Source organism: Balaenoptera ricei, chromosome 1 (genome assembly GCF_028023285.1).
Source record: "Balaenoptera ricei isolate mBalRic1 chromosome 1, mBalRic1.hap2, whole genome shotgun sequence".
NCBI classification, from domain to species: domain Eukaryota; kingdom Metazoa; phylum Chordata; class Mammalia; order Artiodactyla; family Balaenopteridae; genus Balaenoptera; species Balaenoptera ricei.
The window spans coordinates 55,691,041-55,715,537 of NC_082639.1; the positions used below are offsets into that span (position 1 = coordinate 55,691,041).

Here is a 24,497-nt window from a genome sequence, read left to right on the forward strand (position 1 = left end):
AAAATTAAGTGCATAACAGCAAGACACTACTGAGCAATGGAAAAAAAGTGAACCGCTGGGACACACACATCATGGGTGAATGTCACAGGCGGTAGCTAAGCAAAAGAAGACCGATGCAAAGAGTGCATTCTGAGCAAAGCCATTGAGATGAAGTTCCAGAACAGGGAGAACTAGTCTCTATGGGAAAAGAAAGTCAAAGCTATGGTTTCTTCTGAGAGTGGGGGAGACTGGTGAGGGCCACTAGAGGGATGGAAAGATGTGGGTCATGTGAATGAATCCGATCGTTAAAATTGGGCCATTGTGATCTGTGCATTTTTGCGTGTGTAAAAAAAATTAAATGAACAAAACTATGCATAGTTTTGTGTCTGTCATGATACTGTGTTTAAATTTTTTCATTTTGCCCCAAATGAGATCAGCCCTTCCTCAAACATGCCCATCCTGTTTCCCATCTCTGCCATCCTCTCATTGATCACTGGTCACCCAAGCTCAGGCCAGACTCCAGACAAGAAGGACCGGGCAACTGTGGGCACCTCCAGCAGCAATGGTTTGAGGAAAAGAAGGGTGTGTTCCATGTGTTGAATGGAGGTGGTGGGCAGGTGTTTTATTTGTGGAGAATGTGTGTTGTGTGCTGCATGGCCAGCGCCTTGAAGGAGACCCAGGGCAGGAGCTGTGAGTCATTTCCTGTGCTAACTAATCAGCATGTGTTTCGTGTTCAGGAATCAGTTTACAGAGATGGGAAGCAGAATAGATGAATAGGAAGATACCAGTTCAGCCTTTTAATTATGGAAAAGTTGGAAAGGGCAGAGACACAAAGCAACTGGGCGTGTGCTCTGGAGAGAAAAAGATGCCACCTTAGAACTGTTCTCTGTTGACCTTCAAAGGGCCACAGACTTTTCAGATTAGGTCATTTCTTCATATCTTACAAGAGCAGGATGTAAATGTGGAATTTCAGTAAAGAAGGGACCTATGCTCTGGGGTGGGAAGACAGACGGGGCAAATACCCCCCTCCCAGGCTGATGACTGGAATTCCTAACAAATGATATGAACTTTCAACCAAATTAATGATAGGATTTAAAATGTAAAATACTTGGGAGTTGTTATGAGGGTTAAACGAACCTTTGCATTAGGAAAAATTCCTGGCATTCAATGGCAGTCATAAACGTTATCTAGAAGTAGTAGCAGCAGCCCAAGCAAACTGAGATTGAGATGATTTTTGGTTTGTTCAAACATTTCTTAGTTAATTTTAGTTTTAAAAACTCCAACCTATCTTAGTTGGAAGAAAAGACAAAGAGAGAAAACATTTTTACAACTTGGTCCAGATTGATAGGGGATGTGGTAGTTTAGAGATGAAGAGTGTAAGCAGCCTGGAGACCCAGTCAGTCTCTGACATGAGGGAGGCTGAGACAGACAGTGAAACGGTATCGAGGCAAGAAGGCTAAGGGAAGCATGGAGACCAGAGCACCTTTGCATCACAGCCATCCAAGTTGTAGGCTCTCCTCCCCTCTCCTCACTGTCTCATTCATTAATAGACTGGCTGGCTGACCCCTGGTATAAGAAGACTGGGTCCAAATCTATGCGGATATTTTCTTTTTTTAAATTGAAGTATAATTGATTAGTTATAATGTGTTAGTTTCTGGTGTACAGCTTTATATATATTCAGTTTTATATATATATTCTTTTTCATATTCTTTTCCACTATGGTTTGTCACACGATACTGAATGTAGTTCACTGTGCTATACAGTAGGACCTTGTTGTTTATCCATTCTATATATAATAGTTTGGATCTGCTAGTCTGAAACTTCCAATCCTTCCCTCCCCCACTCCTCTGCCCCTTGGCAATCACAAGTCTGACCTGTATGTCTGTGAGTCTGTTTCTGTTTCGTAAATAAGTTCATTTGGGTCATATTTTAGATTCCACATATAAGTGATATCATATGGTATTTGTCTTTCTCTGTCTGACTTACTTTGCTTAGAATGATAATCTCTAGGTCCATCCATGTAGCTACAAATGGCATTGTTTCATTCTTTTTTATGGCTAAGTAATCTTTCTTATGGCTGATATATGTATATCACATCTTCTTTATCCATTCACCTGTCGATGGACATTTAGGTTGTTTCCATGTCTTGACTATTGTGAATAGTGCTGCTATGAACACAGAGGTGCATGGATACTTTTCTTTTTTAATAGACAGATTTTTATTATGATAAAATACATGTAACATAAAATTTGCCATCTTAACCATTCTTAAGTGTACAATTCAGTGGCATTAAGTACATCAGCAATGTTGTACAACCATCACCACTATCTATTTCCAAAACTTTTCATCACCCCAATGTGGGAGTACCTTTTACCTCCCCTGACTTACAAAATGATAATTCTTTCATTGAATACTAGAGCTGAAGGACCTTGGAGGCTATCATCAATCACCTCATTTATACAGATAAAGAAATTGATACTCATAAAGGTTTTATTCAAGGTCACAAACCTAGGTGATAGAGCTGGAACTCAATCCAGAATTCTTGATTCTTTTTTTTTTTTTAATTTATTTATTTATTTTTATTATTATTATTATTTTTTTGGCTATGTTGGGTCTTCGTTTCCGTGTGAGGGCTTTCTCTAGTTGCGGCAAGCGGGGGCCACTCTTCTTCGCGGTGCGCGGGCCTCTCACTGTCGCGGCCTCTCTTGTTGCGGAGCACAGGCTCCAGAGGCGCAGGCTCAGCAGTTGTGGCTCATGGGCCTAGTTGCTCCGCGGCATGTGGGATCTTCCCAGACCAGGGCTCGAACCCGCGTCCCCTGCACTGGCAGGCAGATTCTCAACCACTGCGCCACCAGGGAAGCCCAGAATTCTTGATTCTTAATCAAGAGCTCAGTCCCCGGGGAGTTCTTTCTGCCATACACTCTATTCTGCTTCAACTATTTTTAGTCATTCAGATTAATTAGTCTAATGCAGAGGTCATAATGCCAAATGCCCACCAAAGCCTACAGGCACAAGACAGACATTCAATAGATGTTTCTTGGATAACTGAAATATTATATCTGACAACCTGAAGGGGTTAATAAATCCCCCTATCTAAATGAGGACAGCCAACTGTAACATTATTGCCATATAGATTGCCAGTTTTTAAAAGAAAAGCCAAAAATTTAGATTTGTATGTAAAATGTCTTAATATTAAACACTATTGGTATTTGGAGGCCATAGTCATTATTCAGACTTCTGTACCTTCAGAAATCCAGGTGTGCTGTGTAAGAACCATCAGAGAAATATGAGTCCCCAGTAGCATGTAATAGATACTGGACAGATGTTTATTGGATAAGTGAATAAGCATCACGAATTCACTCCATCACATTTCCTCTTCAGGCTAGGACACTGGAGGTATTCAAGAAAAGCCTTTAGAAAAGATTCTTGTGTTTAATGGGAAGTTAGGAAATCGACCAATGAAGTCATTTATTTACTTATTCATTGACTTACTGATTCACGAATTCATAGATCGTATATTGTATACCAGGCACTGTGCTAGATATTGGATATACGAAGAACAGGAATACACAGCCTTTGCCCACGAGGAACTCACAAGCTCTCATAAACAACTATAAGACGATGTTGTAACTTATTGGAAAGATGGTGCCCAGTGCAAGTGTACAGGAAATGCACAGGTAGGGAGTGTTTGAGGGGCCCAGGGGAAAGGTGGAAGAGCTAGAAAAAATGAGGAACAGTTTACCAGTGACAGGCTGCAAATGGAGAGTGAAAAAGAATAGGTGGTTGGGTGGATGGTTATTATTACTCTAAAATTTGACATTTCTCTTGTTTATATTAGGAGTGTTGTTCATGAGGTGTGGTAAGATTAGTTGTTTAATTAACCTTTTACTCTACTTCCCTGAGAATACAGATATCTCTAAAACTTTATGTTTTTGTTCCCTTTTTAATGACTAAATGTAATAATTAGACAAGTATGTCAAGATGTATGTACAAGGATATTTACTGTCGTATTATCTCATTTTTTTCAATAGTAAAAAATCAGAAATGAGAAAATCATAGAAAATTTATGAAAGAAGTTATTACGAAATGAACTACCTTGCAGTTATTTAAAATTGTTTTTAAAGAATAAATAATTACATGGGGAAATGCATAAGATGTAATATTAAGTCTTGAAAAGAATACAAAATTATATGTTTACTATCAGAGTTAAAATGTATATATGGAGAGAAGTTTGCATAAAAAAAGAGTTAAAGTAAATATTCTAAAATATTAACAGTAGATTTTTTATTGTTGTAATTACAGATAGTTATGTTTTCCCCTCTATAGTTCTTTATTTTTCAAACTTTCAACAATGACTATTATTTTCTTGGTTTAAAAAAAATTAGCTTGCAATGTTATTTTGGATGCATATTGGGTTATCCGTCCAGCCAGACGACTTGTCTGGGAAGTGTCCCCAAACTTTCACTCTAAATCCACAAAGTCATGGAGGTGACTCCTAAGACCCAAGAGTGTACAAAAAAAACCCTGTCCCCTTGGCTACAGTCATTTGGTCCACAGGTGGGCATCTGACCCAAGCTAGGCCAGTCAGATTACATTTACTGAAAATTTGGAGATGAAAATGATTCGCAAATCAGGTGTCCTTTAGAAAGGAAAAGATAAAAACGAGAGCTGGAGGGTGACCGTTTTTTCTCTTTGTAAACTAAGGAGTAGAGAAAAGTAGTCCCCAGAGGAGGAAAGAATGTTGCCAATGTGCAGAGAGAAGGAAGGGAGAGATAGCAACCAGGAGGAGTCAGATTCCCATGACATGTGACCCTACCTCTTGTCCTTCCTGAGGCCCTCAGTGCTACCCTTAAATTCCATGAGACAGCTCTATGCCTTACAAGAAATTTCCCTTTTTTGCTTAACCTGAATTGATTTGGCTTTTATTTCTTAAAACCTAGGGGTCTATCTAATACAAATATCTCTGGTAGCATAAGGAGAGAAGCCAGGCTCCCTAAGAGAGCTTCAAAATGACACTGCTACTCTGTGAGGCCAAGGACTGCATTTCTCAGCTGGGGTTCCCATCATCTAACCCAATGTCAGACACAGGGCTGGTGCCTGACACAAGCTCACTGAGTGATAGCCTGCAAGAATGAATGTTGTATTGCTCTGCCTTTACCCTACTTGGTCTACATTGCTACGTAATAGAGTGTATCAGGGGTAGTGAAAGGACATTTCCGAGTGCCCTTCCCTTCTTCTTATAGGAAAAGTGCTCAACATATGTGGCCTGGGAAATATCATCTTTTGTTCAATTCCACAATAATTTCATCAGCACTCAAATTCACTTGTAATTAAAGGTTAGGCATAGCTGAAAACATCTCTTTCATTGCTAACGGACAAAAGGCTTCATTTGGAAAATACAGGAAGTTTCTTATCAAAGCAAAAGAATACAAATTGGCATATAAATGTAATCAGAAGGCACTTTCTACAATTTATTATTCGTCTGTCAGACAGTCAAGAGCAGCCACAGGGTGTAACGTGTTGCCAAGTCATTCTCTGTTTTAAACATCATGGTGAGTTAGAGAAAGTGCAGAATCGTTTGAATGGAGCCTTTTCTCCAAGGCAATAGGGCAAAATATGTATGGTATATAAATAGGGTAACTTGTAAAAGTTTGGGGTTTTTTGAAATGATGACACCACGTCAAATTTCCAAAGTTTCCTATAACTCCAAAATCTCACTTTGGAGATAGGAACGTATGTTTCAAAGCTGCGAAACCAGTGGCATGAACAGCATTACCGAATGTTGTTAACAGTGCAAAGTCTTTAAGTTTTCTGACCTACTAAATTTAAATAGGAGGTTTAAAACGTTCTGGAAATTGTATAATGTACAAATTGCAATGTCAGGCTGTCAACTGTTAGATTCAATTGCTAATTGAAAACTCTTCTACCACATGTATGGCTTATATAACCCTAAAGGAAGACGATGGTAGGGCCAGTAGCAAGAAAAAGTAAACTGTGAATCACAGGTATCCAAATATTTTAAATGCATCAGCTTTGACTCTTTGGGAAATAGACCTGTAATTTTCACTCAAACAGAGCCTTATGAGTTGAGGGTTAATATCTGTGTTAAATTTCCTCTGTAGAATCATGAAGATGCAGGCTGAGAACTGGGGATACGGTGATGAATGAAAAGGACAAGCTCTGCTCTCACATGGCAACCTGATAAATGACCTTCAAGTTGGGATCTGAAGGATGAATAATAGTCATGCGAACAAGGAAAGGGAAGGAGTTCCAGGCAAGGAAAGAGCATACTAGAAGGCCTGAATGAAACAGAAAGCGCCTTGAGTTATAGTTTTACATACATGTATGTACCTGTATTAATCATATTTTTTTATTTTCTGTATTTTATGGTGCTTTGACATCTTGGGGACCAGGGGAGGGACTGCCTCTCTCAGGGTTAGCTGATTTCTAGAGAGTGCAAGCTTGTCTTTAATATGCAAACCAACCAATCCTGAGTCCATGCCTCCACCTACCTTGTTTTATCAGGCTCCTGCAGTCCAGGATACTGTCCCCCTGTTCTAAATCATCCCAGAACCAGGGACAACTAGGGACCACCTCTACAGCCCAGAGCCCACTGAAATTATTCAAACTAGCTAATCCTAAATCTGCTTACCCTGCCTTGTCTTGCATTTCCCACAGAAACCACGATAAACACTCATGGCTGTATCTTCCCCATATCCCTTCTGCCTCCTGACCGACCCTGGTGTTTCCCCAAGTGGCCTAGCATGGCATGGCATGTCACGCCCCTTTTCTTGGGAACTGTAAGTAACTGTATCTTTTTCTTCCCCAGTCTTATTGAGATGTAACTGACACATAACATTGTATTAGCTTTAGGTGTACAACATGATGATTTGATATATGCACAGACTGCAAAATGATTTCCACAGTAAGTTTAGTTAACAACCATCCAACTGTCTCTGAATTGGTAGCCATATCTTGATCTGCTGGCCTCACCATATCTAAATAAAAACAAAATCCCTGGTGCATTTTAAAGCAGTAACTCGCATATTGTCATGGAATAACCAAAACTAAAAGAAAAAAAAAAACAGTATCAGAATAAATACTGACAAAAGAAATATTAGTACATACACTACTAAAAATATTTTGAATGAAAAACTGGAAAATATCTCCGATAAAAATGCCATACAAAATAGAGAGACTGGCATTCATTCAATCAATGTGTATTTGTTGAACACACTATGTGCCAGGCACTGTGCCAGGTACTTGGATACAATAGTGAACGAAACAAAGATCTCAGTTCTGTGGACCTTGTATTCTAGTGAGGAAGGGAGAAAAAAAAAATTAACCATAAAATAGGTAGCTATAAAAACATGTTGAGTGCTAAGGGAAAAAAATTTCAAGACTGTGATGATTAGGGTGGGCCTCAATTGAGGAGGTGAGATTTGATCAGAGACTTGAAAGAGATGAGGGTCATGCAGGTATCTGAGGATACAGCCAATGAAAGGCCCTAAGATGGGGTCAGGTGTGGCTGTTCAAGAAACAGCAAGGCTAGAACACTGTGGCTGGAGCAAAGTGAATGAGGGGGGAAGACTGACCAGGTTAGAGGAGTGACAAGGATAGAAAAGCAGGAAGTAGGAGGTGGGGGAACGGCAGATCGTGTCAGGCCTTATGCCCCATTTTAAGGACTTAGGCTTTTACTCTGAGTGAGATGGAGAGTCATCAGAGGGTTTGGTGTGACATGATCTTAGGTTTTTAAACGATAACCCTGGGTCCCATGTTGAGAATATACAACAGAGTGCCGGGGAGGAAGAAGGGAGCCCACTGGGACAACTACGGTAATAATTCAGGCGAGAGATGATGGGCATTCAGACTGCACTGGTAGCAGTGAAGATGGTGAGAAGTGATCAGAGTTTGGATGGTTTTTTTTTTTTAATTTTTATTTATTTATTTATTTATTATTTTTGGCTGCATTGGGTCTGCGTTTCTGTGCGAGGGCTTTCTCTAGTTGTGGCAGGCAGGGGCCACTCTTCATCGCGGTGCGTGGGCCTCTCACTATCGCGGCCTCTCTTGTTGCGGAGCACAGGCTCCAGACGCGCAGGCTCAGTAGTTGTGGCTCACGGGTCCAGTTGCTCCGCGGCATGTGGAATCTTCCCAGACCAGGGCTCGAACAGGTGTCCCCTGCATTGGCAGGCAGACTCTCAACCACTGTGCCACCAGGGAAGCCCTGGATGTATTTTGAAGGTCAAGTCAAGAGAATTTCCTGGCAAAGTGGATGTGAAGTTTGAAAGGGAAGAGTCAAGGGTGATCTCAAGGTTTTGGCTGAGCAACTGGAAGGATGGACTTGCCAGCAACCAAGATGAAACAGATTGGGATGAAGAGACAACTGGGGGTTCAAGTCTGGAGAGGAGAGCGAGGTCCACGTGGAGGATGTAAATTGGGGAGTTGTCAGCATATAGATGTTTACGGTTACAAGACTGGTTGAGAGTGACTGGAGATGGGGAAGAGATGACCAAGAACTCGGCCCTAGGGAGAAGAATTTTCATTCGTGATGAAATTATTGAAAATCATCAATAGAAGGAAATTATGCTTATCGACGTGAAGAGATAGTAAGAAGCCATTAAAAATGTTTAGAGCTCACAGAATATAGAAAAATATTTATTTCCATGGGAACAAAGCAATATACAAAATTATATCTAAATATGACACATCATTGTAATATGTGTGTAGATATAGATATGGATATATGGATAGGCATATATATGAATTTATGAGAAAGAGAGGAAAGACATACAAGATTGTTAACATTATTTTCCCCTGGGTGGTAAAACTACAGGTTACTTCCCTCTAATTTACTGTATTTTCAACATTTTTTTCAGTGAATATGCATTATATTCGTAATCAGGGAGGACTTTTAAAAAAAAACTTTTTTTCATTTTCAGAAGTAATAAAAATGTCACTTTCCCATAACAATCATATTTTTTCTTTAACAATTTTTTTCAGTAAAGTACCTATGGGTTAATTTAGTATGTTTATGGACACTTTGTCAGTAATTCAATAATAGTGGATTTTTAATAGCATGAAACATATGTCTTTCTCTTGAAGTGAAATATTGGTGCCAAATCTTGCCCCACGGGACTCCCCTGGCTGTCCAGTGGTTAAGACGCTGTGCTTCCAACGCAAGGGACACGGGGTTGATCCCAGGTTGAGAACTAAGATTCCTCATGCCATGCGACACAGCCAAAAAAAAAAAATCTTGCCCCACCAAAACTACGAACTAATTATGCAGAGCTTCTAATCATCCCTAACCTGAAACCTAGGTCCCGTGAAGCCTTTCCCCCTGGCCATTGATGACCACTCCATTCTTCTAGTGCTTCAGGCCAAAAATCTGGGAGTCACCCTTCATTTCCCTGTTTCTTTCACATTCCATCCAATCCATCAAGACACTCTCTTGGGTCTATTTTCAGAATATATCCAGATCTGATCACTTCTCATCAGTCCTGCTGCTCTCTGGTCACAGTCATCATCATTTCCTCTCTGGATTACTTGAAGAAACTAGTCCCCGTTGCCCCTGTTTCCTCCTTGATCCCCTATTGCTTCCACACAGCAGCCAGAGTATGTAAAACTTAGCTCAGATGATGGCACTTCTCAGCTTCAAACCCTGCAGTAGCTCCCATCACAGTCAGTGAAAGTCAGAGTCTGCAGTGGTCTGTGTGGTCCCACACAATCTGCTTCCCTGCTCACAAACCCCCACCCTACTCCCAGTTAAGTCTTTGATGTCATTCACAGCCGTTTCTCCCCGTCTCACTCGCTCTACTCCAGCGTGCTGGCCTTGCAGTTGCTTGAACACGCCAGGCAAGCACGGTGCTCTGTCTTAGGGTCTTGGCACTGCTGGTCCCGGCAATGTCGACTCCTCTTATCCCTTTCATGTCTTTGCTCAAATGTCACCTTCTAAGTGCAGCTAGTCCCCTCCACCTGAACTCTAAATTCCCTGTATCCTGCTCTCTTTTTTCATCAAATATTTATTATCTTCTAACATATGATACAATTTACTTATTGTTTATTATGTATTTTCTATCTGCCCTTACTAGAATGTAAGCTCCACAAGGGCAGAGATTTTTATTTTTGGTCACCGACATATTCTGTATGCCTAGGATAGTGCCAGCTTATAGTTAATATTTATGGTTGAATTATCCTATTACTACAGGGTGCATTTTATACAGGCCCCTTAGCAGCCCATCAATTACCTGTTGACCCCTGTGATTCTGGTACACTAGAAAAGAGATAATAACCCTCAAATAAGTTAGGATAATAATAACAGCTAAGTGCTCACTGCGGGCCAGACACTGTTCTAAGGGCATCACATGTAGCAGATTATTTAATTCTCTTAATAAGCCTATGGGGTGGGTGCTATCATTGACCTCATCACAGAGGAGGAAGCTGAGGCACAGAGAGGTTAAGGGTGATGTCCAGTGTCACACAGCCTCTGCAAGGCAGAACTAGCATTTAAACCCAAACAATCTAGAACCAGAGTCTGTGGTCTTTGTGACTACTTTCTATACACCTCTCAGACGCACATGTATTCAGGGAATAAAGCCCCTACATGATTCCAGGTGCTGGATGTAGCATGAATAATATTTGCTGAAGGAAATGACATCCTCTTGGCATCGTCCCCCAAATATTAAAAAATTAATCAGAATTTTTTCATTCATGGAATTTTAAAAGATCAAGTTACTAAAGATTTATTTCAATATTCTAACACTGCTTTTTTCTCAGTAGAGGAAAAAAACTATTTTTCCCCACACTTCTCTATTGTTCATTTATTTCATTCAGTAAATAATTTTCCCAAATCAAATTCTTGCTTTTGTTTAATACTTTTTGCATTAATGGGAAAATGATTTTTAAGGGAAAGCTGATATTTGTGTTAATAGTAATAGTAAATTGAATATATATCCTGTAATATAATTGAACACATATGACTTAGAACCATTTTTTGACTATGAGAAAAAAGTGGTACAATGTACCCAGCAAAACTTATTTCCACAAAATGGAAACTGGTCTTTCCAGTACTGTTTGGATATTTTTATAGCTACACTAGTGGGAGGATTTATATAGTTCTTTCCTTCTGTGTTCATCTGCCGTGATGATTAAAAATTTAAATAAGTTTGCCAGTAGCCCTGTTTGGCAGCTGTCGTACCTATTAAATAGAGTGCATCTTTAGAGCATTCCATTCACTGCTAAGTGGAAAGAATTTTAAAGAAAACTAACCTAACTTCCTGGGGAGTGAAGAGGTTACACACGATTCAAGTGAAAGTTAAGATACATTGTAAATAGGTATTATTGTAATAGGGAAGAATTTCAATTCTAGTTATAACTTCCTAAATACATTTATAGTGTGATTCGAACTCCTTTAGCTGTGGCGAATCCAACTATGATAGCAGTTGATGTACCTATTTTTCTGCCTCTCCAAACTCACCATGAGCTGCTTGAGAGTGAAAAACTCCATTACCTCAATACTTGGTCCATGTGAAATATCTAGATATCATAGAGCTAGGCTATTGCTGGATGGTTTTGATGGCATGTAAATAAGTTTTTATGGCCTCTTTGTAATCTATTTTCATATTTCTCAGAGGAATAAAAAATGCTGTTCCTTCTTGAGAGAGGCCCTATAAATGTATTGATATTTAGGAATTATCAAAATAGTGTTCTGGTATTAAAGCTCCTCAGATATATAAGTAATGTACAATTAATACTAAGAAAAATTATATCATCATATATAGCTAGTGTTTTAAATCACTAACATTTAAGGTATGATATAAGGAAAATATTCCTAAAATGGGAGTTGGGCTGGCTAGATAAGAATCACCCAGAGAGTTTTTTAAAAATGCAGAGTCCTGGGGCCCACTCTCAAATATTCTGATTCCATAGGCTAGGGTGGAGCCTAGGAATCTGGATTTCTAAAAGCATGTCCAACTGATTCTAATGTATAACCGTGAATAAGAGCCAGTGTTCAAAGACACTCATATCATCCCATTATAGACTCCAGTCCCTAGCCACCGCTAAGGTGGTAAGCAACTTGAGGAGAAGGATTGTCTTACCTATCATTACATCCCCTTCAGTGCCCAGCACCCAAGATTTGTTGAGTTTATTTGAGTTGAATTGCTTTGACATGGGAAATCGTGCCTGGAAGTGAACACATAGTCACTGGAAAGCTTTATCCCCTCTGCAAGTTAATTGGCCTTTGGCACAAAGTGTCCTGTTAGGTAGGTGAGTCAGTTTTCCCCAGCCTAATCACCCCTTTGGGAAGGAGCCTGTATTTGAGAGTCAGACAGACCTGTGTATAAGCATTGATTCTGCCCTTAATGACAAGTATGCCAGACATTCAACCTCTATCATCCTGTGTCCTAATCTGTTAAATGGGTATAATACTAACCATACCGTAGGATAGTTGTAAGGATTAGGTGAGAAAATGTATGTTAGGTGCTTGCTACACAGAACGTGCTAAATAAATGTAAATTGCCTATATTATATCTCCATTTTCTTTTGTGCAGAGCTGAAAATCATGGTTCTATGATGAGAATAGTGAGAGAACAGATTCTGAACCAGGGGTACCCTACCAAATCAAAAGCTAACCTGCCTCTGGATTACTATAGGAATTGTAACCAAAATGATATAGTAACATGACTATTATAGCTATGCTGTGTTAGCCCTCAATTTCAGTAATAGTTATACACAGAATTTAACTGTATTCATTTCCTAGGGCTGCTGTAACAAATTACCCCAAACTCCGTGTCTTGAAACAACAGAAATGTATTCTTCCACAGTTCTGGAGGCCAGGAGTCTGAATTTGAGGTGGTGGTAGAGCCATCCACCCTCTGCAAACTCTAGGGAAGGATCCTTCCTTGACTTTTCCAGCCTCTGGTGGTTCCTGGTGCTCCTTGGCTTGTGGCGGCATCACTCCAGTCTCTGCTTCCATCTTCACATGGCCTTTTTCCTCTATGTCCTTTCCTTTACCAGTAAGAATACCAGTCATGCTTTCATCCTGAGGTTCTTAACTAATTATATCTGCAATTATAATTCTGAGGTTCAGTGTGGACATAAACTTTGGAGGGGCACTATGCAACCCACTACACTAAACATCTATGCTATAGATTGCTAAATATTCCCCAAATCTGTTCTTCCTTTCTTAGTAATATAAACCTTAATTTCTAGTTAGATACAGAGGTGTGCATAATAAAGACTCCATTCGTAACCTCACAGCTAAGAGTATGATCATGTGACTAAGTTCTGTCCAATGAGATGTAATTAGAAGTGCAGTGTGAACCCTTAAAGGGAAGGAACTTACTTGTCTTCCCCCTTTCTCCTTCTTGCTTCTTTGAATGTAGACATGATGAATTGAGCAGCCACTTTGGACTATAACGTAGTGACACATGTTGAGGGTAAGAGCCTGGGTCCCTGACAACTTCCTAAAGCTGCTCTACCCTGGACTGTCTCCTATTGAACTTCTGTGTAACAGAGAAAAACACCTATCTCTTGCATAAGTCAATGCTATTTGGGATTTTTCTGCTACAGATAGCTGGACCTAATCCTAGCAAGTACACCATCTGTCTTCTCTTGTATGATAGATTTGAGAGAAACTCAGACTAAAAAATCAGAATTATATTGAGCATTTTAATAAATATTTGGATGGTTCCAAAGAGATTCAGCCCTTCGTCTCAGGGTCTTATTGTCATTATAACTATATTAACTTAGTGAATAATTTAGTGAAACATTATGTTATACTTATTGGTTCTGTTTCCTTCCTAACCTCCTTCTTATGAGACAAACCAAATAAGATCAATTTCCTGCTGTGCTTCTAGCACTTGGCTGGGCCCGGTATTGCCCAAATCTAGGTGTATCGTTCACAGTGTAGTCTCCTCAGGGTACCACTGCAGTGTGAATAGTGCCCCCTGGGGGTGTGCAATGTGGTGGTTCTACTGCTAGGCTTCATACGCTATGGAGAAATAAAAGAAGCAGAAGATGCCTCCCCTCATTTGAGGAGCAACAATGATCTCATAAGCTGAACAGTGTTTAGCTTTTAAGCTGTATGTCAGTGTCATATTCCTGGAAATAATTGCTCGGGGCTCAATCACAGACCATAAGATTCACTCAACACAGTTTAAGGAAAAAGAGATGACTTACTGGATCCACAGGATGGCCTGGGATGTCCTGCAGTAACCAACAGCCCCCAAACCTCATTTTTATAAAACAACCAAGGTTTATTTCTCACTCATGGTACGTGAACATCATGGGTTGACTGGGGATTCCATTCTGTGGCATCATCATTCCAAGCTATTGGAGCAACCACTTTCCAGAACCCAATCATTGGAAGGATGTGGAGGAGGGGCTCTAGTTTGAGCTTCCACAAATGACTCTCAGAACAAGACTGCAGAACCGACAAATTAAGGGTGCTGCTGCCTCTGACATGACTGGGAAGCTGCAGCCGTGGCAGCTAACCCTAGGACCACACTGCCTTAGCCACCCTGTTTCTGAAACACTCTGCTAGGCTTTTAAGGTGCATCATTAACTTCCAAATACCCTCACAGTTAAGGACCAGATACTAGAACCTCAGCTACCACTGCTGCAGGAAAGTCAAAAGCCTCCAGAGAGAACTGGCAGATGCGTGCTTTCCATCTCACAGTGGTCACTTCCATCTTCCAGTTTTTACTTCGCTGTATCTACTTGGTGGAAGTGAGGTCATATATGGAAAATGAGCTCTAAGGAAGTCTAAAACCTGTAGCTTTGAGCTTTCCAGCCTCGAATGCTCAGTAAAGCACTTGACAAGGGGATTGGAATGGAGTTGAGTGAGACATTCTCTATTATCTGCTGCACATACAATACTACTTTGTTCTTTCATACATTCCTCCTACTGTTTCTAGGCACAGTTTTAGATGGTGGCAGTGGAGGGAAGTTGGGGAGCTGAGATGAAAACAATGGCCTGGTTTTTAATTATGATCTATGAACATCTTGAGATCAAACTTAGCAATCCACACAACTAAATTTGGAAACAAGTTTGAAATGGAGTTGTGGGAACACATCTTTTTTACACATACCGCAGGAAGTTGCTTTAAAAAAATCATCCCAAGTTAAATAATTTAAAATGTGTAGAAATCAAAAGGTTCACAAAAGCACCATTAGCATTCATCGGAGACGGTGTTCCAATTCTTCTTTTTGTTCTCCACGACCACCACCAATCCAGTGACGAGTATCCCACTCCCTACCAGTATCTTTTCAGGGAATTAAACACCTATTATGTGGCTTCGTTTTCTTTCAGAAATGAAAATGTACTGATTGAAAACCTTTTCATCAGACACTTAGTCTCTCATTCTCAATGAGTTCCTTTTTTATTAGCACTTAAACATGATCAAGTCTCTCATTTAAAGAAAAATTATCCTTCCTCTTAACCCCATGTTTCCCTCGAGCACCACCTTCCTCCTCTCTGCCCTTCACAGCCACAAGTCTGACGTGTGCTTGCTGTGATGGCTGTCTCCGCCTCCTCACCTCCCTCGCACTCTCAGCGCCGTTCCGTGACTCCTTCCCCACGCTTCTGCTCAAACCATCCTTGGAGAGCTCATCACACTTTCCCCAAAATCCAGTGGACAATTTTATGGCCTTATTTTTCTTGGTCTCTCAACAGATTCAAAAACAGTTGAACACTTCTTTCTTCTTTTTTATTTAATTTTATTTTATATTGGATTATTATTATAAATTTTATATTTATATTGGATTATTGGATTATTTATATTAGATTATATTGGATTATATTTTATATTGGATTATATTGGATTATATTATTATATTGGATTTATATTGGATTATATTGATTTACAATGTTGTGTTAGTTTCAGATGTACAGCAAAGTGATTCAGTTATACATATACACATATCCATTCTTTTTCAGATTCTTTTCCTGTATGGGTTATTACAGAATACTGAGTAGAGTTCCCTGTCCTATACAGTAGGTCCTTGTTGATTATCTATTTTACATACAGTGGTATATATCTGTTAATCCCAAACTCCTGATTCATCCCTCCCCCACACCTTTCCCCTTTGGTAACCGTAAGTTTGTTTCCGAAGTCTGTGACTCTGTTTCTGTTTTGTAAATAAGTTCATTTGTATCATTTTTTTACATTCCACAATACTTCTTTCTTTTTCAAATACTCCTTGGCTCTCAAGACCATATATTCTCCTGGTTTTCTTCCCACCTCTTTTGTAGTTTGTCTCCAGTACACTTACAGATGGAATAAAATGCTAAATGGGACTTGCCCTGGTGTCTCAAATTTAAGCTGAAACCCAAGGCTAGAAACAAACAACATGTACCTCCAAATTCAGAACAGAAGTATTGATATTATAACTTGCTAAGAGTGGACAGATCTTATCCTGTGCTCAGCTCAGCTAGAGAATCGCTAGAGGAAGAGGATTTTTTGGAAGAGAGTGGCTGGCCGAATTGGGAGTGCAGCAGCACTTTTTCTCTCCTTCCATAGAGGGGTAAGGGGCAGACTACCTCATCTCAAGCCAAGTGAGAGAGGCAGTAAGTGAACTCTCAGAGAAATTTAGGCTGAGTGCTTTCCAGAAATGAACACTGGCCTCTTACTCCCCGCTGAAATGCAAAAACTTCTTGTTTTACTTCTAGGATCATACTAGAGCCAAGCCCAGTCTTATGGAGAGCCTGACATGGGCTTCAAAGAGTTTAAAAGTCTATGTGATGAAGACAGAAACTGCCCGGAAAGGCTCTGTCAGCGGAAGGGGCAGGGAGGATGGAGAGAGATAGTGGGGGCAGCCCATGTTACCGGGGTTTGGAATATTTCCTCAAGCCAACTGGACCAAATGGGGATGTGTCAGTCATTAGGGCTGTTTGAAAATTTTCCAATTCTTCTCTTTATCAGGGCATGTGGATGATACTTCCTCACTCTCCTTCAAGTTAGAGTTGGATAGGTACCTAGCTTTAGCCCATGAAATGTGAGCAGAAGATATGTGTCACTTCTGGGTAGAAGCTTGAAGAGTCAGCACAGGGTTTGCCATGTTTTTTTCCACCTGACGTGGTGATCACAGAAGCGTGAGTCAAGAGGGGGACTCTATCTGCCTGGGTTCCTGCATGACTACAATAAATAGAGCCCCCTGCTAACCCACAGTGGACACCTAGATGAGTGAGAGTAAATTTCTACTGATTTAGGGGCTGTTGTAGCATAACCTGGCCTATCTTGACTAATACAGGAAAGCGGCATAAACTTGCAAGAATCCAACTCAGGAAGGGGGCTGTGTGGGACTTGGTTACCCAGCAGAAAAAAAGATGGCAGTTGAGGGGAGTTGTGAGAGGTCATTTGGATAATGGATTTTCTGAGTTAAGGAAGAACACACTGTAGATATTCCCAGGTGTTTGGGGGAAGATGAGGGATAAGTGTCTTTAGAGAGCTTACAAAGTCCCCACGGGAGGAAGGCCATTTTAACATCTGTCATGGGAAAGGGCAGTTGACAGACAACTACAAAAGAAATACTTTTGTTATGTTTTCTTTTATCCCACCTTCCTACATTAACCTGGAAGGAACTAAGAGCCGGAGAGGGGATGGGGGAAGTATGGTGCAAAAAGAGTGAAAGAACAGACCACACCCTTTCTCTACTTCATGACTAGGAAACTGTCAGGCTGGAGCTAGAGGAAGAAAGCTTGGACTGTATGAAGCTTTTATCTTTTTGGGGGGGACAGGGGGAGCTAATTGAAGTGTAGTTGATTTACAATGTTGTGTTAGGTTCAGGTGTACAGCAAAGTGATTCAGAGAGATATACATTATTTTTTTCAGATTATTTTCCATTATAAGTTATTACAAGGTACTAAGTATAGTTCCCTGTGCTATACAGTAGGTGTTTTTGGTTATCTATTTTATATATAGTAGTGTGTATACATTAATCCCAAATTCCTAATTGGATGGAAGCTTTTTTTTTTTCTGGCCGCGCCTTGCGGCTTGGGAGATATTATTTCCCTGACCAGGGATCAAACCTGGGCCATGGCAGTGAAATCACCAAGTCCTGACCACTGGACCACCAGGCAGTTTCTCTGGATGGAAGCTTTTAGATGGGAGTTTTTATTTAAATTGGTCTGGACATTTTAGTATATGAAAATAGGACTATTTTAGTACAGAGAAGTTGAAAAAAATTAATGGAATATGCTCAAAATATTGTCCAGGGTGAAATGGTTTGAAGACATTGATGGAAGAAGAATGAAGCTATTTTCTGAGTATATCCTACCAAGTTCAACCAATTCAATAAACAAGTTCTGATTCCTCAAAAAAAATCTTCAATGTGGATAATCTTCAGTGTTTTATCTTAGGCCCCCTTCTCACACACTACTTTCATATATTTACATGGCTGAAAATTTACATGGCTATGCTTTTTCCCAAACCTGTTTTTCAGGCACAGACCACTCTCCTGAGTTACAGAATTGATAGACACGATTTCTTGCTGGGCACTGGCACTCGAATAGATCTTGGGAATGCATACCAACTGGACTCATTAACATCCACCTTGTGCCCTCTTAAACCACTTCTCCTCAGTGATCCCTTTCTGATTTCAGTGCTCAAGGTGGAACTCTTAACTTTTGCCCCTTCAAATCGCCTAACATCCAATCAATCACCAAGTCCTTTCTGCTCTGCCTCCTTCTCCTCTGCTCAAACCTGTTCACTTCTCTCCATCGCCCCTGTAACTACATTTGTCTGAATCATCTTCCATCTCTCATAGGAAGAACTGCAGTGGTCTCCATCTGGACTCTCTGCTTCTAGTCTCACTGAATTCCAATCTATTATTTTCATTGCAACTACAGGTGATCCTTGTAAAATGAATTATTTGTCCAGCAAATACGTTTTGCATGCCTATTGTGCCCCAGGATCTTTTCTAAGTTCTGGGGATAGAAGCAGAGCACAAAACAGACAGAGTCCTTGTCCTCATGGAGTTTACATTCTAATGGGAAGAAGGTAGTATTGAACACAATTACCTATAACAGTCTTCAACAAAGGATTTCGAAAGCTGTAATTAGGTAGTTAAGTACACTTGGAACTTTTCTGCATATTATGTGTGTGTTATATTAAGAGAAATACAACATATTAATTTAGTGGGTTTAGGAGAATTTGTTGGGCCAATAAGAAAAGATACAAGATAAATAGACTATAAATTGTTTACATTTTTGCAATCACATAATTGAGATAAACTCAAAGTAGGAATTTGACAGCACGGAGCAGGAGGTCCTGCTCAGGCTCAGTTGCATAGGAACAATTCCCAGTTGCCTCTGTTACAGGCCTTGTATTCCCCTCACCCCTCCCATATTTTTTTTTTTTTTTGTCTTTTTGGCTGCATTGGGTCTTGGCCGCTGCACACAGGCTCCCTCCAGCTGCGGCAAGCGGGGGCCACTCTTCATTGCGGTGGCTTCTCTTGTTGCAGAGCACGGGCCCCAGGCACACGGGCTCAGTAGTTGCGGCACATGGGCTCAGTAGTTGTGGCTTGCGGGCTCCAGAGCGCAGGCTCAGTAGTTGTAGCTTAGTTGCTCCGCGGCATGTGGGATCCTCCCGGACCAGGGATCGAACCCGTGTCCCCTGCATTGGCAGGCAGACTCTCAACCACTGTGCCACCAGGGAAGCCCATCCCATATTAATTAATGGTAGCTTAGTGAGAAGAACCACATGCAAGTGAAATAACCTATAATTAGGGTGGCGTTATCTCCAGAATTTCTAGGGATTGAAGACCTGTTATATCTCCCACAGATTTGATCATATCTAGTGTAAACAGACTAGGTCTTTTCAAATCTACTGTTCTGCCTGGTAGCATCACTTCCTAGAAGGAACCTTGGATTAGAAGACAGAAAAGCTTACTATCCTGATAGCTTTTTTTTTTCTCAAAACATAGCAGGTATTTATTAACATTCATTTCCCCATTAGTTTTTTTTTTTTCTCATCTTCCACCCTACTTTTTTTTTGTACATCTTTATTGGAGTATAATTGCTTTACAATGTTGTGTTAGTTTCTGCTTTATAACAAAGTGAATCAGATATATGTATACATATATATATATATATATATATATCCATATATATATATATATATCCCCATATCCCCTCCCTCGTGAGCCTCCCTCCTACCCTCCCTATCGCACCCCTCTATGTGGTCACAAAGCACTGAGCTGATCTCCCTGTGCTATGCAGCAGCTTCCCACTAGCTATCTATTTTACATTTAGTAGTGTTTATATGTCAGTGTTACTCTCTCACTTCATCCCAGCCTCCCTTTCCCCGCCGTGTCCTCAAGTCCGTTCCCAACATCTGCATCTTTATTCCTGCCTTACCAATAGGTTCATCAGTACCATTTTTCTAGATTCCATATGTATGTGTTAGTATATAGTATTTGTTTTTCTCTTTCTGACTTACCTCACTCTGCATGACAGACTCTAGGTCCATCCACCTCACTACAAATAACTCAATTTCGTTCCTTTTTATGGCTAAATAATATTCCATTGTATATATGTGCCACATCTTCTTTATCCATTCGTCTGTCGATGGACATTTAGGTTGTTTCCATGTCCTGGCTATTGTAAATAGTGCTGCAATGAACATTGTGGTACATGTATCTTTTTGAATTATGGTTTTCTCAGGGTATATGCCCACTAGTGGGATTGCTGGGTCATATGGTAGTTCTATTTTTAGTTTTTTAAGGAATCTCCATACTGTTCTCCATAGTGGCTGTATCAATTTACATTCCCACCAACAGTGCAAGAGGGTTCCCTTTTCTCCACACCCTCTCTAGCATTTATTGTTTCTAGATTTTTTGATGATGGCCATTCTGACCAGTGTGAGGTGATACCTCATTGTAGTTTTGATTTGCATTTCTCTAATGATTAGTGTTGTTGAGCATCTTTTCATGTGTTTGTTGGCCTCCTGTATGTCTTCTTTGGAGAAATGTCTATTTAGGTCTTCTGCCCATTTTTGGATTGGGTTGTTTGTTTATTTTGATACTGAGCTGCACAAGCTGCTTGTATATTTTGGAGATTAATCCTTTGTCAGTTGCTTCATTTGCAAATATTTTCTCCCATTCTGAGGGTTGTCTTTTTGTCTTGTTTATGGTTTCCTTTGCAGTACAAAAGCTTTTAAGTTTCATTAGGTCCCATTTGTTTATTTTTGTTTTTATTTCCATTTCTCTAGGAGGTGGGTCAAAAAGGATCTTGCTGTGGTTTATGTCATAGAGTGTTCTGCCTATGTTTTCCTCTAAGAGTTTCACGGTGTCTGGCCTTACATTTAGGCCTTTAATCCATTTTGAGTTTATTTTTGTGTATGGTGTTAGTAAGCTTGGGTTGCAAATTGATATCTTGATGCCTCATTGCCTTCACAGCTGGCGACAACCCAAGAAGTGTCAAGCTTCCCCAAGGGGAGTAAGGAAGATATCATAATAGACTAGGTTTGCTACAGCAACCAGCAACCTCCAAATTTTAGTGGCTCAACGCATACAATAACAAATACACATATTTGTTATTCACACTGAGCCTGTTGTAAAGCAGACAAAGACATGCTCTGTTTTACATAGTCAATCAAGGCCCCAGGTGGTGGAGGTTCTACTATCTAGAATGTTGTTGGTCCCCTTGTTCACCCTTCATTAGCTTCTACTAGCTATACAGCCTAGATTATTTAAAGGGGATCCAGGAAGCAAAGCCTTTCATATACTCAGGTAGGAAAGCAGTAGTGGATTTTGGTAAGCATTAGGGAGTCTTCTACCTAAGCCCACAGTCACTTTGTTCAGAAAGCCTTTTCTTACCAACATTCACCAGTTTCCAGGTAAGATGTTGCTTTGATATGTTTCCATAGTACTTTTACATCCTCTGACATTATCAGCAGTAGTCCCCCCTTATCCACAGTTTCACTTTCCACAGTTTAGGTCACCCATGGTCTGAAAATATTAAATGGAAGCTTCCAGAAATAAATAATCCATAAATTTTCAATTGTGTGCCATTCTGCATAGTATGGATGAGATCTCCAGCCATCCTGCTCCATCACATCTAGGACGTGCATCATGCCTTTGTCTAGCAGATGCTGCCTGTTAATCCTTCAGTAGCCATCTCAGGTATCAGATCAACTCTTTGCAGGACCTCAGCGATTATGTTCAAGTAACACTTATTTTACTTAATCTTGGCCCCAAAAGCACAAGAGTGGTACAGCCGGCTGTTTGGATGTACTAAAGAGTAGCCATAAAGTTCTTCCATTAAGCGGAAAGGTGAAAGTTCTCGACTTAATGAGGAAAGAAAAAAAGTGTTTGCTGAGGTTGCTAAGATCTGTGACAGGAGCAAATCTTCTCTCCATGAAATTGTGAAGTAGAAAAAGAAATTCATGCTAGTTTTGCTGTTGTACCTCACACAGCAAAAGTTGCAGCCACAGTGCCTGGTAAGAGCTTAGTTAAGATGGAAAAGGCATTAAATTTGTACAATAAGATGTTTTGAGAGAGAGAGAAAGACTACATTCACATAACTTTTACTACAGTGTATTGTTAAAATTGTTCTATTTTATTATTAGTTATTGTCATTAATCTCTTACTGTGCCTAACTTAGAAATTAAGCTTTATCATAGGTATGTATTTATAGGAAAAACCAGTATATAAAAGGTTTGGTTCTATCCACAGTTTCAACATCCACTGGGGGGTCTTGGAACGTACCCTCCATGGATAAGGGGGGCAACTGAACATATTATTTTACTTCTTGTCTAATTGTCATCTTAAAAAAATAATAATGAAATAAGATAAATTGTCGTCTTGCCTTCTTAGATCTTGTCCTCACCTACCCGCCTCCTAAAACGCACTTGCCCTTCTACTTCACCTGGCTAACTCATATTTATCTGGTAGGTCTTAGTGAAAACTACTTTCATTAGTCACAGGAAAAAGATATAATGTGAACCATAGTTCACATTAACCATAGTTTTTCACCTTACAAAATTTTTAAGTAAGGGAATTAGGGCTCCTCGGAAGGTATCTGATACCAGATCTCAGAGGAGGAAAGAGCAAGAAGAGTCAAATACATCTTGTTGACAAAAACTGAAGATTTTTTTTGTTAATACCTAAATAAATGTTAACAATAGTACAGACAGGAGAGATTAGTCACTGGGCAAAAGGTGATAAATTTGGCATAAAAAATGACCACAGTAATTGGAAGGTATTGAGTCTGTCAAAGGAGACATGAGTCCATGGTAATTTTCAAAAGGTAGAAGTGATTTTTAAAAATCTGCTAAAAGGATGGTTTGAGATTTTTAAAATATTTATTTATTGAACGAATGAATGAGTTGTATTTTGATTAAAATAGAAAATGGTCATTAACATGAAAATAAGCAGTTGCAACTTAGAGAATGTGTTTACTCGTTGTATTAAAAAAAACACAAGAGGGGACTTCCCTGGTGGCGCAGTGGTTAAGAATCCGCCTGCCAATGCAGGGGACAAGGGTTCGAGCCCTGGTCCGGGAAGATCCCACATGCCGCGGAGCAACAAAGCCTGTGTGCCACAACTACTGAGCCTGCGCTCTAGAGCCTACGAGCCACAACTACTGAGCCCATGTGCCACAACTACTGAAGCCCGCACGCCTAGAGCCTGTGCTCCACAACAAGAGAAGCCACTGCAATGAGAAGCCAGCGCACCACAACAAAGAGTAGCCCCCGCTCAATGCAACTAGAGAAAGCCCACGCACAGCAACGAAGACCCAATGCAGCCAATAAATAAATAAATAAATAAATAAATTTATAAAAAAAAAAAACAAAGAACCACAAGAATTTTTAACCTTTGTATCAGACTTATAAAAAAAATTGATTTAAGCTGTAGCAGAGGGATTTGTATATTCAAAGAAGAAATTCCTGGCTGTGCTCATTGTTAAACGCTAGAGTGAGGTTGTTGACTCTTTCTCAGGAAGCTTTTTCCTCTCTGGGTGTTTATGTACAATTCTGCCCGAAGGCAGGAGAATACAGCACAGCTGATTTCCTAAAACTCCTTCAGGCGTTCTGCTCTCTAAGGTGGTCATTATGAGGCAGATATAGATATGCTTGTGCTGTGTTAGACTCAATTCAGTGAAAACTTGGGTGAGCTTTGTGAATGGACATTCCATAAGTGAAATTTTACAGTTGCGTTAAGTATGCATTTGCATCAAAGATGTAGGTTCCTGTAATTATGAGCACCTGGGAAACTTCAACAGTATGTATGGAATTAGCACTAACCTACTTTACTGAGGTTTTCTTTGTCATGCCTTATCTTGGAATCTTTTTCTGTGAAAGAAATGAGTTCGCCAGCTGAAAAGTATATTAGGAAAAAGGTCTGTGCTCATGTGAAAACTATTCTAGAATCGTACAACTTCAAAGGTTGGGTTTCTCTTACTGGATGAAGAAAAGCAAAATGCTGCCCATAAATGGACAATTGAGTGCAAAAGCAGAAGGGGTAATGAAATATTACAACCAAAAAAGAAATGGAAGAGCTGGCAAGAGAACTGGAAT

At 40.0% G+C, this 24,497-nt stretch overlaps 1 protein-coding gene across 1 annotated transcript in view; it reads left to right on the forward strand.

The window, feature by feature from the left end:
- Positions 1 to 6,129: 6,129 nt before the first annotated feature.
- The window catches only part of RAVER2 (ribonucleoprotein, PTB binding 2), a 144,313-nt gene continuing 125,945 nt past the window's right edge, over positions 6,130 to 24,497 (forward strand). Inside the window, exons 1-2 of the mRNA XM_059924056.1 lie at positions 6,130 to 6,322; positions 6,658 to 6,779. Of these exons, the coding sequence (XP_059780039.1) occupies positions 6,744 to 6,779 (36 nt within the window). The 5' untranslated portion in view covers positions 6,130 to 6,322; positions 6,658 to 6,743. The remainder of the gene's footprint in view (positions 6,323 to 6,657; positions 6,780 to 24,497) is intronic.